Source organism: Aplidium turbinatum, chromosome 2 (assembly GCF_918807975.1).
Source record: "Aplidium turbinatum chromosome 2, kaAplTurb1.1, whole genome shotgun sequence".
Lineage (NCBI taxonomy): Eukaryota > Metazoa > Chordata > Ascidiacea > Aplousobranchia > Polyclinidae > Aplidium > Aplidium turbinatum.
In genome coordinates, this window is record NC_137473.1 from 56,036,397 (window position 1) to 56,056,818 (window position 20,422).

The following is a 20,422-nucleotide window of genomic DNA, read 5'->3' on the forward strand; positions in this document are numbered from 1 at the left end:
ACCTAACCATAAAATTTGACTTTTTTTTTACTCAATAACTTTGAAACCTCTCTTCGTGTCAGCCTGAAATTTAGTTTGTGGGCGTTTTATAAACTTTGAACAAGGCAGAAAATTTTTGACTTTATTGGCTTTTGGTTGCCCTAATGATCAGGATTGTTTAATGCTTCAAACACTCGACGATGATTACAAAATCTGTAACGAGCAGCATTGATACGTCATAATGGAAGGCTTAAGGATGAGAAAAAGATTGCGATTCAAATGTTAGAGAACAGGTTATGAAATATAATTATGTAGAAACTCTACATTGTACAAACAGTTAACAATATAGGCGAGAGTGAAGCTCTGTGCAGTCATTCGAAACGGAGGCAGTGCCGGATTAACCATTAGGCAAAGTAGGCACGTGCCTACAGGCCAGCCAAAAATTCAGGCCACTTTAAAATCAATAGAAATTTAGTCATGTTTTCAAAATAATTATTTTCTAAACTAATATGTATTTATCTTGATAGCTCTGTTTTTCCAGATGAAATAAAGGTTGCAAAAATCGTTAAAAAAAGACGAATTGAAACATGTTGTCACTTTCTTCTTAATGTTTTTAAAATGCGCATTTCCGTTGGGTGACCCAACGAAACAAACGTGGCTTTGTGTTGTGTTAAGAAATTAGAAATAACTTTTAATCAGATTCACAATGATGATCAGATCAGATTGAGTATTTGGACGTAGGTAGTGCAAGATTGAGTCTCGGCCCTCGGGTGGGGTCTGCTACTATTCGGCGAGTCCGATTCGGTGAGTCCGATTCGGTGAGTCTGATTCGGTGAGTTCTTAACCTCTAACCCTAACTCCAAACCCCTAACCCTAAAACGGCAATGATAATTAGGCTACGGTACCCAATAATTTAAAAAAAAAATTAAAAAAATCCCCCGTTAAGGGATCGGACTCACCGAATCGGACTCACCGAAACGGGCCATTCCGCTCGGGTGTATTTACTGTATAGCAAATCCTAACGATATGTGTATTGAAAGCGATCTACTCCAGTCAGATTGACCTCCAAGAACTAGTTAACACGTTTTCAATCGCAAAAACGCGCAAAGGCGTTATTTAGTTAGGCATATGACCAAGTTTTTGCACGGTATCCTGTGTTATAGTTGCAAAAACGATTTTTGTGACAATGATTTGGCAACACTGACAATTCTAATTTTTTATTTGCAACCCTGATTTTCGGGCCACTTTTAAAATGTGCCTACAGGCCAGCAGACCCTTAATCCGGCACTGAACGGAGGAATGGAATGTTGGCTATAACCATGTCAACATACCGCGCAACCATTACATGACAAATTGTTCACGATTATCCTAAAATTGTTGCTCATTGCTGTTGATGAACAACGATGAAACCTTTTTATCGATGTAAGTTGACGTAAAAGCAACATGTCATAAATTTGAGCAGAACAGAAGTAGTATCACTAATGATAATATGAATCATATCGAAGGCGAATGTTTTTGATTGTTTGAGTTGATTGTGTGCAACTATTGTTGATTTCAATTTTCAATCTATTTCATCTTCAAGAATTAAAGTATGATAATCTTTGTCAGTCACCTGTTCAACATGTGACGTAATCCATTCGGAGTGCGATGGTATTATAAAATGTTTGAACAACAAGCCGGAAGTATCTTGCCACCAGAGGGCGTGGGAAAGCACGAAGGACGTGTGTGTTTCTATCAGTGTTTCCTTGGAACACCTGAGTTGTAACAAATGTAATGTAGAGTTTCTCAAGCTGTCATGGAACAAGCAAACCTGGTATTTGAACCGACGTCGTTTGTAACATTTGACGATGGAGTCGATTAGTTTTTATGAATACAAGCATTACTTAAATAGTTGATTGGTTGTACAAAACATGAAAATTGCGAGTAGAATGTTGCTCTTAGTTCGCAGCTGTAGGTTTTCGTCTGACGCTCTTCAGGAGCAAGGATGACGTGGATATTTATAAAAACTCTTGATCCAGTCCTTTACCACCAAAAATAATTTGTTTATGCTTCTTCGTTAATTTGACTTCTGATTAGCCAAATTTACATTTCGTTTCTCTTCTACCATGAATACTTCACCACATTTAGGTTTATTTCATTCTTACGATAGCTCCTGAAGAGAGTCAAATGAAAACCTGCAGCTTCGAACTATGGGCAAAATTTTACTAGAAACACTATTTAATTTAGCCCGGATAGCTCAGTTGGTTAGAGCGTGACTTCGTAAACGAAGAAGCTTCAAGATCAAGCGGTGCTGGTTAGACTCCCGGGGTGTGTGCTTGAGCAACGCACTGTTAGTGCTGCTCTCGATTCAGCGGCACTTAATGGATGGTATAATATCACTGCAACAACACTTATACATCGGAAAACTTCACTCTGCCAATCTCGGTAACCGGCCCTGAATCAAAAGCCTCTACAAGTATGCGAAGCTACCAGGAATAACCAATCAAGGCTTTGTCAGTTCGAAGATAATGATTCAAAACTAAAACCAACTAAACCTTGTCATTCCCACTCTCATCCATTATAGTTTTCAGAGTTGAAACAGAGTTTCCATATTGTATTTTATAGCTTGTTATCCATCGATTAAGATTAGGCCTTCCTTGAGTAACAACACCAGCAACACGAGTTGGCTCCAATAAATCAATTTGTATCCACTCACCAGGTGTTTCTGCAAATACAATTAGGTTATTATTTCGATCCTGTTATTATTCGTTGTCTAGCCTACTCTGTCGGATTGACTTCACTGAGGGCTTATTGGTATAGGACCAGAACCAAAACAACCAAACCAGTTGTTGCCAAGGATGAGCAGAACACTCCGAAGCAATTGTTTTTGAAAAGGTCTTGATTGCTTACGTGGAGTCTACAGTACACCGATATGTTTAACGAAACGTATTGCTCGGATAGTGAGTACCCAGCCTTGTGCTGACTGTCAGGTTGATTGCTCCTTCCATACAAAGCACATTCTTGGCTACAGCTGGCTTGATTGTTTTTGTCCACAATAGTAAGTATTCATTTGACTTAAAAGAAGCGATGTTCGAGACCTTGGTAGCATTAAATATTTATATTTAATTGATTATTGCATCACTTTTAGGCAAGTTTTAGTCATCAAAAATAGGAAATAAAAAAAACATGAAATGAAGTAAGAAAATTCAATTTCGTGGTATTGCTAAACAAAGAAAGTTGGATAAGGTTGGTTGTAAGTCTAACAATGGTGGTAGACTTGATGAACTGTTACTGTAACACAAGTGTAACCTTTCCTGTAACACCAGAAATCCATCCAACAACAGAAGATCAAAGCCCTTTTTGCCAACCTTCTACTTCAGCAAAAAAAATTAGGAAAACAAGACAGTGGCAAAATCTCTGCATATTCAGAAGTCTGCCAAATACTCGACAAGTTTTGACTTGACAAATCAAGAAAGAGAAGCTTTGACACATCCAAGGCCAGGAGAAAAACATTAAAAGCACTTAAGAAAAAATTACAAACCCAAGCAGAGGCAAAAAAGGGTCTACTTATGATAAAGGAGGCTTTAAGGTGTTGAAAATGTTTATTGTTGTTTTTCGTAAAATGTGATTTTTGACCAAGTACCAAATTTTAATCCGAAATATCTCTTTCATTTATTTGCCAATCGCTTTCAAATTTTTATCACTATCAGACAGAGTAAACATGCAAAGCCTCTGGTAAAAGAATTTTGAATGATGTTGTCGGCATCCATTTGTTTCATGTCCGAGGATCAAAAATTTTTGAAAAAATACAACAATTCGAATAACTTTTTATTTTCTCAAAATATCTTCATTTCCTTCCATAGAGCTTCAGTCTTGATACTTATAAACATTCTGTTAAAATGTGATTCAAATCCAGTGAGTGGTATTAAAAATATTTGTGTTTAAAATTTGTGTATTTTTCACCACTTGGTGGCGGTTTGGGGAAAAACGGCCACATTTTCAAATTTTTTTGCTTTTTTTAAATTATTTCATCTACAAGCATCATTTTAAAAACAAGAAATGGGTTGTATGTTGAGAAATCCACATTTTAGTTTGTGCAGCAATGATGCAGTAACCCTCCTATTGTCCACTTCAAAACAGAGTCAGCAATCCCGTTGTTCTAGATATCCCTGATTTGACTTAAAGAAGCAGTGATCGAGACCTTGGTAGCATTAATTAGTGATGCGATACTGATGAGCCTAGACTCATGCGCGAAAAAGATTCCTGTCGCTGTCAGTTCTTACTACACTTGACTGCCAAACAATCTTTGAAACATGTTCTACTGTTAACTGTTCTCTGATGGTTGCACTTCACCTTTTCAAAATAAAAGTTTACAAACTTGGTCTTAATAGTTGGGGCTCTATGGGATTCAAGACATTTATTGTCGACAAAATTTGAGTGTGTTTCTCGGCAGTCGAGTGTAGCAGAAACTCAGCGATAGACACGTGTTTCGCCCATGAGGCTGGGCTCATCAGTATCGCACCACTAGTGTTGAACTGTTTTATTCGCATCAGTAGCTCACGGTACAAAAGATTGACACGGCGAGAGAGTACAAACAAACATAGCCAGGTCGAAGACTTTAGGAAACCGGCCTGCCACACCCCGCGGCGGCGGGGAGCGGCGTGATTTATGGGGTGACAATGCACCCGGAGGGTTAAGTCCACCAGCTTAGGTCGCGAGGGCCAGGCTTGGGAGTCGAGGTACCTGTGGAGGGAGAGTGTGGATCGAAAAACTATATGGCCCGTCCGCAAATTTAGAATGGTGGAGCGGGCCAGGGAGACAGGCTCTTTCTGCATAGCCCAGAAAGAAGCCCTGCGACGGACCAGGCGACCCGTCGCGTGTGGACGCTGGAACCGGCAGTAATTGACCGCCGGGCAGCGCCCACGTCTCCTTCACGCGTCCTCGCGCAGGTACTTGGACTCTCATACCCGGTCTGCCAGTAGGCAGAGCGGATAAAATTGGGGTCTCCCACGAGGAAGAGAGTCGAACCATTTAAGGATAATTTGGCTCTCGTGGCAGACGAATATTCAATAAAAATGTGGAGCAGAGGCTCGATTATTCAATATACTGTAATCAAAAAAAAAATATATATATATATATATATATGTGGGAGTGTAATTAATACTCACTGGAGAAGAGTAAGCTTTCATTAGGAGAGCACGGATGTGCACTGGCCAGACGTTGAGGCAGGTTCGCCCAGCTGGGTCAGGGAGGTTAGCGATCGAAACCAGAGGCACTGATAGGCTACATTACCGGTAAAAATAGAAAATTGGGGTAGAAATTTTGAGGCTGCATTGAGTTGATCAGGGGATCGTGTTGATCAATGCGTTGAAAGCGGAGCGATGTTGATACGAGCGGGCAAGAACAGCGTTACAAGGCGAAAGCAGCGTATGACAGTTCGAAACAATTGATTGATTAATACTTAGAGAATCTAGTGATGATTGAAATTGCTTAATTGCTATTAATCCAGTCTCATGTCACAATGTACATGAGGTATTTTATTTCCTTCCATTTTACTTTAGAATGGTTGTTTTTGATGAGACTGGAGTATCATATAAAAGAAATGGCGCTGGTTTATAGAAATATGGTGATGATAGGTGATCAATTTTAAGCCAATATTGTTATAAGGTTATAACATCCAAACGGTTTGCTGTCTTGCGCGCTCGGATACTTACTGCAACGTTATTAGGGAATAAGTTTCTGATCGCTGATGTCGTCTTTTCTATGACGTAGCCCCTCCACAAGTGAGCCCGGCGATCCAAGCTTTCCAGACGAGGAAAAATCCTTCGATTGAGAGGGAGGCCACTTTTCTAGCCACCTCTGCTACCCCACGAGCAGGAACGCCCAAGGCCGTCAGAGCTCGAGAGCTCGTCGGAGCATAGCTCCCGAGGGAGCCTACGATGAACGGAAGTGACAGGACGTCCCTGCAAGAGCACTTCCTGTCTTCCTTTATGTTGACACATAACTCGCCGTACTTGTCGTGTTTCCTGTCGGCGGCTTTTCGAAGAGAATCCGCGCCGTTGTCGAATGGGCATGTGACGTCACATACGACCGTGACACCGTCAGGGCGTTGCAAGACGATGTCAGGACGCAGATCGACACCGCTCGCTTCCACGTGCTGTGGAACCGTACTATCTATGGCAAGCCCGGGTTGCCATTCGGCAGGCACGTGCCCCACGATCTCCCTCAATACTGAATTGTGTCGTTCTGTGACGACAGTCATCAGGTTAGGGCAGTTATTCAATATGTGGGGGAGAGTCTTTTCCGCTTTCCCACACGCACGACACATGGCAGGTAGATAACGGCGGCCATGGCTTGGTTTTGACTTAAGTAGCATTAGATTCAGTCTAGCTTTGTACGCAAATACTCGGTCCGCGTGATCCAAGTGCTCCGGGCGCCGGGTCCAGGAATTTGAAAAACCGGACAGGCAGTGGGCACTGACTGTCTTGCCTTGGTCAGGTTTGGATTCCCACTGTCTCCTCCACCACAAGTTACTGTGTTGATGGAGGGTCGGCACCACTTTTTTCCTTAAGGGAGGGGTGATTGTGGAGCTTCCCGCGGCCAACTCAAGGCCGCCATCCGAGCGGGCGGACCAGCGTACATTCAGACGGCGGGTGGCCGCCGGGACACGGTCCCACAGGCTCTCGCCTGTAGAGCACGGTCTTGAGCGGGCGCCGTCGGGAGGGGGTTCACTATTTAGATAACTGGCCAGGTGACCAGGCGTGGGATCCGGAGTGCCAAGCATCAGACAGGCATGACGCCTAAGCTGCCCGAGAGCGACGGCAGAGACAATGTTGTCAGGTGACGTCAGCATCTTGAAAGCATGAGCTACCGAAAGCGTGTCACTTTCGCGACACAAGTTCAGGATGCCCAAACCTCCTAATGCAGGCTTACAGTAGAAGAACGCGCTGCACGCCAACAGGGGAAGACGCCACGCCACCTTCAAACACCGCAATACGAGTCGGTCAAGCTTCAGAAGCTCACACTGTCTGAAGCGCCGCACTCGCAGATGGTATGACGCGGATGGGAGAATGATAGTAGTAAGTGCCAGGAGTTTCTGGCTTGGGGTAAGAAAGGATTTCATTAATAAAGAAATGTGCTTCTCCAGAGTGGAGATGAAGGGTTGGGTTAGGAATGCGTCCGAGGCGTAACCGGTTCGAGCGCCGAGGTATTTATACGTCTCGCCTTTGGGAATTTCCTCTCCGGCAAGGGAGAAAGGTTTCGGGTCGACCCGCAGACGGGACGTCGACACTTTCCCATACGACAGGGTGCCACACTTGCGTGGGTTGAACCGTAGCCCGGACCAGGAAGAGAAGGGTTCTGTAGAAGATAGGAGAGAGATCATCTGCTCGCGATCGGAAGAAACGAGACAGATGTCGTCCGCATAAGCCATACAACGCACTTTAATGTCTTCTTTGGCAGGAAGGTTGTAGCCGCAATCCGTTTTGTCACGGACGCCCTTGAGGAGCACCTCGATGACCAAACTGAATAGCAGCCCAGACAACGGGCAGCCCTGACGGACTCCCCGCCCCACAGGGATACGGTCGGTTTCACCATTGCCGCAGCGGACGGTGCAAGTGTTGTCGACGTATATGTCGGAGATGCACTCAATACGGTAAGGTCTGTGGGGGCGTCGAAATGACGCAGGACCTCGGCTATGCAATCGTGCCGGACACTGCCAAAGGCGTTTCGAATGTCCAGAAACGCAATCGACACAGGCCTTTTGCGTGACTGTGCATCCGAGAGGATGGTGTCGAGCAAGAACACATGCTCATAGACGCCCTCTGTGGGCATGAATCCCTTTTGCTCTCGGCTGATAACATTCCCCTCTACCGCCCTTCGCTGCAAGCGCCGTGCCAATACGGCGGCGTAAATTTTATAAATGTTTCGGCAGATGGAGATAGGCCGCCAGTTGCTGACGTCGTGCTCTGAGAGTCCCCCTCTTGGGTCCAGTGTCTTCCAGAAACCGTAGGATAATCCGTTAGAACCAGGAGCAGAACCGACATCAAGCGACTGGAGGACCGCCTCCACCTCCCGGGCCGTAATGAGACCTTCACCGTCATCGACGGAGAAGAGGTTCACATTATCATGCTCGTAACTGTGGGAGTTCATCCACTCGGGCATCTGCGAGCAACTCCCAGCTTCAGGAGCGGTCATGTTGCGTCGAAATCTCTCCTCAATTTCTTGAGGTGGGATTTCGCAACGACGCTCACTGTTTTTTCCTTCAACGATCCGGCGGACCGTTCCCTTTGGGTCCTGCGAGAAGGCGGCTCGCAACCCCACGCCCCTACGATATCGGGCTCCGTTCCCGCGCGAACCCCGCCGTCCGACCGAGGAGAACCCCCGTTCGAACGACGGCGAGCCGCACGAGCCGCACGAGGCCGGGCGCCACGATTGAAGCGTGGTTTGCGAGGACGTGTCCTCTTGGGCGGCGAAGTGCCAGCGGTCCACTCTTCCAATTCAATGCAGAACTGGTCAAAATTTATGCCACCCGCTAAAGTAAGGTTCACTAAACTGCAAAGAGCACGCCTGGAGCTTTTCGTCTTACTTTTCCTGACCGGTTCAACAGGGTTTTGGATGGATCGTTGATTATTGGGTGTGATGGACATCCTTGGGGTAGTCTGTGGGACTCCGGAGTCATGCGTGGCTTGATTGCATGCCATGGTGTCACTTCGGGGTCCAATCAAGGTTTGGGAAGAGATAGTTGACAGGAATTCAGAGCGAGTGGTTTGGGTAGGTGGGATAAAGGGTTGGGCTTCAGCAGACAGGTACAGACGTCGAGGTACAAGGTAGTATAGGAGAGATGGAAACAGGATTTAAGGGTAAGGAGGAGTGAGATGGGTAGCGTTGGAGAGACTGGGAAGAAGAAGTCTGCATGGGCGGCTTAGAAGAGCTGATTGAGTCCCCAGCTTCAGCTACGGTGGTAGCCGTCAGAGGCAGAGAAGAAGAGTGGCGTGAAGCCTGCTTGGATAAACCGAGCGAGTCCACTGCCATGGATCCGGTGGTCGGCTTGCGCAGAGGTACATGTAGAAAGGGATTCGCACTGACAGTAGGGCTGTGACCGTCCGTGGTTGGGCTATCAGGCAAGGAAGTGGAGGAAGAGGTAAGAGATTCGCTGTTCAACGAGTCGTAAGAGTTCGCAATTTACGACCCAGGTCAGGCCGAAGTCAGGCGAGGAAGAAACAGCACATCTAGATCAGGCAAGCTGTCAGCATCAGGTGGGCTGAGCGAAGTCTTGCCTGGATGAGATAGAACAGTACGAAAAAGTTCTGGTATAGTGTCAGGTGGGGGGGGGGTGCAAAGTGGAAGAGCTATCCAGGCCTTGGCGCCAGAAGACTTGAGAGCAGATGACAGAGGAAAGAGGGGATGACCGCTCGACCGATGCGCCTGCAGTCGAGGGCTGGCGACTTCCATGCCTAACAACAGAGGCGTAGGAAGGCCCAGGCTTGGTCATCATAGGGGGCCTGGTTTGGCTCTCCGACGGCGTCAGGTCATTGCTCGGCCAGGGAAGGCAGGTTGGCAATTGAAGGCCCTTGGGGCAGGCTCGCCAGTGCTCTTGGGCCCCATCCAGCTTGTAAGCTCGAGGGAGAACACGGCAGCACCTGCAACAGGTGATCAGGAACTCGGCGCGCGAACAATGGAATGCTCGCATATGGTCCTGATACGCCTGCACATCTCGGTAAGGTTGAGATGCTCTCCTGCAAGTGGAAAAAGGACAAAGAAGGGGGAATAGATTGGGGAGGGTGAGGCGAATAGGGCAGACGGACTGCAATCTATTCGACCTCGGGAAGGGTGACTCGAAATGGGTGGGGTAGCCACGATGTGGTGCGGAATTGCGGATGGGACACTCGTCACCGTGATGAAGTGGCGAGTTCGTGAAAAGCAGTGAGTCTACCGGAGAGGCTTCACCATCTGGGTTGAGTGGGTGCCCACTCACAGGAACCCGCTTCCTCGTCGGCCAGCCTAGGCTAGTGGACTCAGAAGGTGGGAAGAAGAAACCAACACCGGCCAGGTTATCTCTTGAAGTCTACAAACCTGCACTACTTGAAAAGCGAGACATAATTCAAATGAAATAATTATAAAAAGCTGGTTATTACAAAGATTTAAAGTTTACGGCGACGTTTCTAAGTTTAGAGATTTAAAAGTGACGATATAAGAACTGGTAGCAGATTGTGATCAAATGAATTTAAAAACCAACGATTTACTAAAGATTTGGCTGATAAAAAGCAATTTACGTTGATTTAACGTTACAGGATAATATTATAATGTAAAAATGTTAGTGACAGATAAACAAAAAAAATAAATTTTAATTACGAATTGGTGGGAGGAATAAGAGGAAAATGATAAAGCTTTAAGAGCAATTGAATGAATGTACAATTGTGACGTCAGTTCGTAAACTTTACTCCAGCTAGCAGAGTGACCCTGCGACGATTAATAAAATACAACAATTAAATATAATATAATACGCCAAAAGTCGTTACAATTGATTGGAAATAACTCAGTTAAATGGTTTCGGATCAACGATTAAGGATTCAGTATGAAACAATTAAAAGCAACACGTAATTCAGGCTTAAAAAGAGAGAATATGAAATTTAATTTTGGAAGCACTGGCAGAATTTTTCCTTGTTAAAGTGGCTAGCAAAAAAAATGATGCTAAAAAGCTATGGCGATGAAAATAATCAAAATGAGTGGAATTTGGGTAATGGGCAAATTAACTTATTTTTATAAAAATTTGAAGACACAACAGGCTGGTTATACAAATTAACTGAAATTATTGACATTGGTAAAAACTGAGCGACAATATTGGTATAGAGAATGTCAAAAATTAGGCTATGATTTTTTTTTTAAATATTGGAACTGTTTTTTGTTTTTAAATTTACGAATAAAGGTTACTATTAAAATGGAAATAAAACACAAATAATTACAGTTTTAAAGTCTTTTCGTCCTTCTACAAGCTAAAAATACTGTCTTCGAGGTAAAGATGGAGGGTAACAAGACCGGGCTGGAATTGCAAATCCCGGTGCTTGTTAAGGGTGGGAAAGGTTAACAAGGGTGGAGGTTGGGTACTGAATTCTTATCCGTTGATTGGGTAGGGGTTAAGTATGCTATAGTCTTGATTAATCGGTTGCAGATGAGTTTTTCTTGAGCTTTTTTTTTTCTTTTGTCTTCAATTTTTCCAGATGGCTTTAAACTGTTTAGGCTACTTTTGTACTTGTGCTGGCAAATTTCTATAGCCAAAACTGTCTACTTTCCTGGCCAAGATTTGCTTTATTTTTATTTTTTATTTTTGTCTACGTTATTTGTAAATGATTGATTGATTAAAGGTTATTCGAGTTCTCAACCGCTGGTTTTGTCAGTCAATTGAATTCTTACCTTAGTGGAAAGAAAACAAGAAACCAACTGTCGCCAAGGATATGCACTGTTGAAAAGTACCTGCTACACTCGACTGCCGAGAAACACTTGACTTAAACAAGTAGTCTATATTCAGCTAGTTTCACAACCTTTTGTGATCAAAAAATACAGCAGCTGCAGAGTGTTATTGGTAGGCTACTTCAATTAATCGGCTTGATTTAAACATTCCGAAACAAGTATTGTAGCATCTGTGATAACAACTAATACAAATTTAAGAGTTCTGTCAATCACTTTCGAATTGGAATCGAGCTGGTATTAACTTTGGGTTACACTACAATTTAATTAAGCTGTTGTTGATCATCTAACAAAAGGTAAAGGTGCTTCCATCATTGCACTGGAGTAAGTTGTAAAGCTGTAGAATTGGTCGTGCTGAGCCATTGTTAAAGGATACCATTACTAGAAATGAATTTAAACACAACTTCAAACAATACAATAGGATTATCATTTTCATTAAGCTCCAAGAACAATAGCCATCCGGGATGAATGCAGCTCTATACACAATTACTATCATTATCACAACCTTCTATAATTTGAATTCCTCTTTGAAGTTGTGAAACAACGTTGCTGAGGTCGTCAAAGTCTTCCACTGTGATCACTCGGTCTTTAGAACCAGCTATCAACTCCAGCTGTTCAGGCTCGTAATTGCTTACGCCAACAGCATACGATTCCACGCCGGACGATAGAGCGAAACGTGTAGCTCCAGGAAGATCACTAGCAAGAAAAACACGTTGTCAATGATGCAGTAGAACTCAGTTGAAAGTTGATGCAACCTCCAAAAATGATTGTAAGATCAAATGGAGATATATTGTATTGTAGATCATGCCACTGCTCGAGAGAAAATATTTTCTTCTGAGTTGAGGGTGTGGGTTAGATACCAACTCAGGTCATAAGGTTTCTTCCTGTGTTGAGATGCAACACCAATAACATCAATGCAACTTCACAAGTCTAACTTACTTGGTGTTGACAACATTAATGACTTAAAGAGTTTATTCAACTTAAAAAGCATAGATCAAATACATAATCTTACTAAATGTAAGAAAAAGATTAGTTGTGCCTGGTGACATCTGTTGGGTTGACCGTGATGCAAAAAACAATCCGAAAAGGTTGCAAGCTGATTTACATAAGTTAACCAGTGAAAACAAAAATTAGCAACTTTTCATTATAAAGTTCTTCCACGCATACCGAAAACATACTTTATATCAATTTTTAAATTTAGCCTCGATCTAATAGCTCAGTTGGCTAGCGCGTGACCTTCAAGAACCATTAAGTTTAGGTGGCGCTGGTACGACTCTCGGGGTGTGCGCTTGAGCAATGCACGTTAAGGACTGCTCTCCATTCAGCGGCACCTAATGGATGGAATAATTCCCCGCAACAAAACTTCAACAATCGGAAACTTCACTTTATAAAGTCGGTGACTGGTGGGCCTGCGTCAGTAATTCGAAGACTCTACAAGTAGGCTATGCATAGCCTAACTGTCAGGATTAAGCTCTCAAGAAAGCTTTCCCAGACAGAAGATTCATTCAATCGAGATAAAAGAATTCTAACCAGGAAGCATTAACAACTGCAAAAGGCATTTCTTTAGAAGTAGCTGATTTTTTTGACTTTTTATTTTCACTTGTACACAAGCTTACTTCGCATCATCCGCAACTCCGTCGGTGAGTAAAATCATCACTCGTCTTGCATCCGGGTATCTGTTGGCCTGTCTCATAAAATCTTCCTTCACTGTCTTGTTTATAGCGTGAGCCGTATAAGTACTATACCCATGATACTGTCAAACACAACACATTTCCAACTTTAGTGCACAGCAATTATTCGTAAAAGATGCATTACAATTGAGCACATGAACCAAACGCTCTTTAATTAATGCTGCCTACAGCTTTTAATCGCTATCAAGCGTTGTTGGTTTTACAGTAGCCTATGGCTACTTTCCATCACGCTGTATCCATTGCAGGTAGGTTTCAGTCTCAGTGACTTGCATGATAGATGGTTTGAACTAAGCCGTGCAAAGACTCAAGTAGCACATGCATAAAATTGTCGAATCCACCCCGTTGGTGGAAGATTTAGATAAAGTCGATGGAAAGGCCAGGAACCCAATCTTCGTGCCCACCTTCAGTCATGTCTTTAGTTTTCCTGCCAAACGCACAGTCACATGCTCTTGAGAGGTGTCGAACCGGCGCCCTTTCAAGTGTCGTAACAGCGTCTCACCACTCGGTTATGCAACCGACAGTAAAATTATGAGGTTTTTCAAACCTTTATTTTATCTACGGCTTCGTCAAATAGTTTCTTGTCTTTGAATTGTCCAAGATTTATTTCGGTTTTCATATATTTCTGATAATATTTGTTTGGGTAGAAGTACGAATATTGAACCTGCAAAAGCGTGACAAAATTAGCAAATTTTGATTTTCGACAATATAAAAATTTGATTTCTTATGATTCAAGCAGACATTTGAGTGGGTACAATAAGTGTCATTGTCTAAAAACCCGATGAAAACCAATCTGCGCCACACTGGATAGCAAAAATTGCATGGTAGGCCTACCACTCCGATTTGGACTTGCTCCTTGATATCAAAACCGTTGCTGACTTCCTTGACCCATTCTTTGACGGTTTTGAAGCTTTCGTCACCGACAGAGAAGGAGCCATCCAGAACAAACATCAAATCGATATTTCTCTCAAAACAACCTGAAAAATTCGTTATACCGAAATTTACACTACTCTGGAAATAATCCTATCTAAGTATTACATGCACCAAACATACCAATATTTTATTGCCCAGCAATGATAGGCCAATGTGTGTAGATAGTAGATTTATTAGCAAAATAATAAGGTTGTAAAACTTCTACAGAGTCTGCAGAAGTTTTTCCATCTTCTTTGACCAATGGCCATATTTCGGTGAAGCGGTGACCATGTGCTCCAACCAGTTGTTTTATATCAATATCTTGGACTGGATCGTCATGCTATTGTCTGGTTGTTTATTTATTTTTCTAACGTAATATGCCGAATTGGATTTATATTTATTATGGTTTAACGTGTAAAACATACGGTAACCCAAATTTATCATATTACTGTGACATGCCACTACTATATCCCAGCTAGAGATGCCTGTCATTTTTGCATTGATTCAACGTTTGCTAACGTTGGATCGGTGTGGAAGTGGCGAGTTTAGCTGACAGGGGTCTAAAATTATCGCTTTATCAACGCAACTTTTATCAAAGCACGCTTGATATCTTTAAGATATAACTTCCCCGAGCATGTTGTTTTTGCTAGTTTGTTTTATTTGTTTTTGTCATTGTTTTTATGTCGTCAAGTTATAGCCTATCTCAACCGTCTCCGTACGGGCGTCAGGCTTTTCCGCTAAAACCATGCACCAATGGAGAATGGCCTCTTCCTCCTCCTGTGAATGTGGTGCCGAGGAACAGACCGCAGACCACATCATCAATGACTGTTCCATCTTCAAGCCACCAAACGAAGTGGAGGTCTGCGTGTCATGGATGATGAAATCAAAGACTGGCTGCTCTCTAGTACCCTTCCAGTGTAGTCCTGGAACATCGTGATTCTGGGGTGTTAAAAGGATAGACCCTCGGCCCCAGAGGCTCACACGACGACGACGAGCATATTAGATTTATTTGTGGGGTTTTCTTTTCCTGCTTTGCTCTTCTTTGCTATGAGCTAAACGCATCAGACGTGTTCCCCTCATGACTATCAGCACTAGGCTGGCGCAAAATCTCGAAAAAAAAAGTTTTTTCTTTTAAATTTTTCGTCAGTTTGTAATATTGTTCCTTTTGGTAAATGTATCTCCTATACCAAATTTCACAAAAAAATATTAACGTTTGACCCTGGTTCACCTGGTTTGAATTTTTTCAAAATATCGAAGTTTCGCTTATCCCTGAAATTGCTCACTCGCTATCTTCTAATGCACTCTAGCATCTTAATGGACACAATAAGAGGCAGTAACACAAACTTGTAGCAAGCAAATTGGTTTAATTAGCAACTCCATGAACACTGACACGTGGGCAGGACATGTGAGAGTCATTTTAAGGTATTTCGAGGCCCCTGATTCTGAAAATGCACTAAGTTTTATCGAATTGGCTCTAGCTTTTGAGTTAGCCAAGATTCCAGCTACCACTTTTGATAACTAAATCTTTAACTACTACAGTAGGTGGTAGAAATGGTTTTGAGAAAAAAGCTTGACCTTGCTCCAAAACATTACTGAAGGTATTGAGGTTACTCTCAGTCATGCCCGTTTTCCTATTGTTTCAAGCAAATCACCACTTGAAACAAGAGAGGGCAAACAAAAAACAGAAATAGCAACGTCCACGCAATGACTGCCTTGCCCATTCCATGTAAACATGATGTTCCAACTTCCTTCGAACATGCTCACCGTACAGAACAGAAGTATCAATTTTCATGGTGATTCCACGGCTCTCTTTATGCCATGGCACTCTGAACTTCTTAGCCTTGAGCCCAGAAACGGGTTTCAGTGCAACGTTTGCATACTTTAGGAGGAATCCAGGACTTATCTTGATCATCCAGCTTCATGTCAAAGTAATAATAATAATAATGCTTGTTTTTATATAGCGCTGTATCTATCGCAGAATGCGTTGCCTCATGCAGCAAAATATATTTGGGTTGTTGGTACAGCATCCTACTTGTCAAAGGCGTATTTTATTAGCCTATAGGTATGCCATTTATTTAGCCTATAGACCAGAAAAAAACTTCTTGCAGCAAAGACTTGGCCTTAGCAAAGGCTTAGAATTAAATTTCATTTGTACAAGTATCCATTTCAGTAGGCCTACCTTTTCAATATAAAGCTGCATTCATAAACACATGACTTTCGGGATATTTTTCTTGTGATGTAGACTGATTCACAACTGTTTTCATTGAATATTTATGTCTCCTTTACATTAAACACAGTTCATTTCAACCTTTGCTTGCGTTTTGAACTTTCGTGCAACATGAACCAATTGAACTAGACAAGTGCAATTATGACTTCATAATGGTAAACAGGGCTGAAAATAAGTAATTTGCTAATTGAAAGCTTTTGAGTAACGATTTCAAAAATATGTTCATTGTCGAATATCTCGAAAACTAGAGCCAATTTGAAAAAACTAAGTGCATTTTCGGAATCAGGGGCCCTGAAATACTCTAAAATGACTCTCATCTTTTGTGCCAAAAATTTTTGTTGGTCTATTATATGTTATAGATTCACTGACTGCGAAAAGGCTGTAAAATCAAATAAAATGACACTATAAGCATGCACTATTAGTGACTCTCAGACTTGGAGTAGGGTGAAAATGTTCCACGTGGAAGTTAACAGAGGAAGTGACGTCAAAATCACGTGGTCAAATTTTGAGAAATCCCCTCTTCAGATACTGCTAAACCACTTTGAAATTTATTAATTTTTCAGAAAAATTCAGAAATTCTCCTTGGGTGAACCAGGGTCAAAGGTCAAAACCCAACAAAAATTTTTGGTTTGCAAATATCAGTGAGCAAAATGGAACATTATTCCAAACTGACAAAAATTTTAAAGAACATCAAGGAAAATGAGCCACCCTAATCAGCACTCTTGATAACGCACCATGGCCGATCTTCATAGCAACTGTTCATACAAATCTTAAATATATCAGCTAAAGTTATGTGGGCTAATAAAGCTATAGCCTAAATATATGTTGTCTATTTGTTTTTGTTTTGTAACATTTTCTTTTTTTATTTTCCTTTATATCTTAAATTTTTCTGAAGGTGTTGCGACCGTGCCAATTTTCTTTCAACTCAATAACTTACTTCGGTCACAAGCACGTTTTAACGTTCGCGTTTTGTCGCTTCTACCTTTTTCACTACCTTTGCTATGTTGACGTGTATTGTTTTTGATATGATGGTCAGAAATAAAAACAACTGAACTGAAAATATAAACTATTAATAGTTAAAAACTGCAAAAACATGCCAAGGATTGTGAAAGTAATGTTTTGGACTAAGAGGTAACTTTTTAAACTTGATTAATAGTCATTTTCAAAGGTTCCGTGACCGTGTTTAGGATACCAAAGTTTCTCAGTGGATTTAACAAGGGCAACAGATACTAAAAAAAATAAGCTCCCATATACCTCACGAAAATGGCGGGAAAGTTGTTATTTTAGACGTTTTCCAAATGGCCGCCACCGCCATCTTGAAAAACTGATAAAGTTCTATTTCTTGGCGTGGATGGCCAAAAATGACAATTTGGGAGTCAATCCCCAATAATTTTGGTGTCAGAAACACAATGGGATGGCATAATTCATGATTCAGAGTCCCCTTGACCTCAAAATCCAAGATGGCAGACTTATGCGGTCCCATACTCTAGCCCAGTGGTTCTCAACCTTTTTTCTTTCGTGGCCCATTTTTGTTTGCATAAAAGTTCTGTGGCCCATTCAGTTTTTATGTAAGAAAAAAAATTACAAAAAAGGTTTATAAACAAAAAGCAGCAGAACATTGCCTTTGGAATGTTGCTGGAATCCTCTCGTTGAATTCAGGCGCTGACGCTTCACACTATCTTGTTTTCGTTAAAAAAAGTTCACATCTTCATCCTTGTAATTTGGATGAACTTTTTCCAAGTGAAGTTTCAGTTTTGATGGCCTTAATGAATGATGACTAAGAACTTTACAACATAATACACATTGTCCTTTTTCTTCTCTGTTATCAAAAATTGATGCACATACTGAATGTAATTTTCATCAAACTTAAAGCTTCAACTATTGTCAATTCCTCGCCAAAATAATCCACAAAATAAAATGCTGCGCGTGCTAAAAAGCGGTTCTGCAGAAGTTCAACAAGGCTACCGCTTATAAAGACGGCTTAATTGTAACCACAAACTAGTCAATTACATCATAAGTGTTGTAAAAACTGAGTTGATGTAAGTTACAGTAAAACTGTATGTTGCAATAGTTAGAATGATGATTGCCACTTTGTAGCTAAAAACAGCAGCATCATTCATTGTAACTAAACAAAGTACACAAGTGTAACATTGACTATAGTGACAAAAATGAAACAAAATGTTTCAATAAATCTTTCAATTTTTTAAATATGTCTGTGGCCCACCTCAAAATGCTTCTATGGCCCACCAATGAGCCATGGCCCACTGGTTGAGAACCGCTGCTCTAGCCTATTAAGATTCACTATCACTGCAGGACAAATATGATGCACAGCTGTCAGAATCACTTCCGCTGTCATTATCGCTGTTCCCTATACATAACTGGCTTGGAGTTGTTGGAAGTTTCAGAGATCGTGAAAGTGCAGTTTGGGTATAGCGTGGGCCTACTAGGAGGCATAAGCCATTTACAAGGTGCCATCTTTGGCCAATTGGTGATGGATGATTCTGAAGCTGGAAGCTCTTTTGCAGATATGTGACGTAATTGGTGCGCTCTAAGTGTGGTCGTAGACTGTCAGAGTCAGGTACCAGTCTGATGATCGTCTTTTTCTTGAGTACTGACCACTTTGCTGCTTTCACCTCTCCCAGTGTCTTGTGTTTGGTGTCACGATAGATGTACCGGATAACAAATTTCTGTAAGTCATTGATGATTTCTCGTGTGACCGAGGGGATTGTGCCACAACTCTTGAAGAGGTTGTGAGCTTCTGATGATTGTCCTACACTGTCAACAATAGTTTTCTTACCTTCTCCATAAAAGCCGGGGTTATGATCGCATCCGGTAAGAACATAAAGTGGGATCAAAGACTCCCCATCGCCTCATCACACAAACACCGAGCGCTTATCAGCTGAGATTTGCGTTTCAAACACAAGAGTCCTGATATTTGCCGAGCTACACAGGCTGCCTGAACATAGTTATAGTTATTGGCATCCTCAGTGTCTATGACAACCGCTTCTGAATACCCCTCGGATCGCAGCTTACCATAGAGTGTGAACAGAGCTGTGGCTGCTTCTGCATGGGCGCATGTGAGATTCTGCAATACTTCATCTGTGATGAGATTCCTTGCTGGTTTGGCAACAACACAGTATATGAGCTGAGTAGTGATTGTAAATGCCCTTCTTTTGAAGGCAGCTTCGATGAATGCTTGGAGGCAAACTTTATTCTCTGGCTTACCAAGAATAGCATAAGAGTCTCTACTGGAAGGAAATTTGTTCTCTGAATTCATAAACACATTGCGAATGGACTGATGTTTTTGATGGTGTTGTCGTTCACTATCTTTGATGGAGAAATCTTGCTCGTACGAGTCATTCACCAAGATAATACGTTCTGCATTCGTATGTCGGGACAAAGTTCACAAGGTTTTCACCATACTCTCCCGACGTTAACTTGGTTCCATCTGCTTTTTCTCTGTTTTTACTGTAGTAGTAAAGGTTGTCAGACGCCATATTAGTCCAATGCCTACTATTGATGTGTAAATATCAGGGTAGGGCATGGATGTCATTGTCAGCTGTTCCTGTAGCCTACTCTTTTGCGTATTGCGCATAATAGGACCATTTACATTAAATATTGAAAGGCACTCAACTGCTACTCGATGCTGCATTAAGTCTTCGATGTTTAAGCCATCACTTGCCTCAACAAGTTTGATGACAGAGGAAAATACCTTACTCTGCATTTCTTTAGTTGCCTGTTTCAGGTTTTCACTTCCTGTCTTCTCGATTTCTTGAGTTGCAAAATTACCTCTTTTACTACGTGGTATTCGAGCAGTGAGGGACTTTTTGAATAAGGAAGTTTCAGGGAATGCTGGAGTAGCAGACATTGTATAGGTTCCTGTATTTTTACTGATAATATCATTAAATAATCCAAAGCTCAAAACAAAAATATATTGAACTGCAACATTACTGAGGACAAGGCAAAGATGGATGAGATACTGAAAGGAATGGAAGAGATTATGAAAAGTCAAAAAAGGTATAAGCAAAAGTATGCTAATGTCCAAATCACTGCTGCACCCCCTGCTGTTGCTGTGTCTTCATATTTTACAGACTTCAGCAGGCCCAACACTTGGAGCTGACGGAGCTATCTAAACAAGTTTATGCTCTTCAAGAGCAAGTTTGGGAACTCC

At 42.0% G+C, this 20,422-nt stretch overlaps 1 protein-coding gene across 1 annotated transcript; it reads right to left on the reverse strand.

Annotated features, from left to right (window-relative positions):
- Positions 1 to 11,900: 11,900 nt before the first annotated feature.
- LOC145765705 (collagen alpha-6(VI) chain-like) lies at positions 11,901 to 20,119 on the reverse strand. The gene is made up of 6 exons (XM_082577530.1): positions 19,969 to 20,119; positions 19,285 to 19,629; positions 13,947 to 14,089; positions 13,660 to 13,776; positions 13,041 to 13,177; positions 11,901 to 12,120 (listed from the first exon to the last, which is right to left on the reverse strand). Exons 1-6 carry the CDS (start codon positions 20,117 to 20,119, stop codon positions 11,901 to 11,903), a joined length of 1,113 nt encoding a protein of 370 aa, XP_082433656.1.
- Between the last annotated feature and the right edge of the window lie 303 nt (positions 20,120 to 20,422).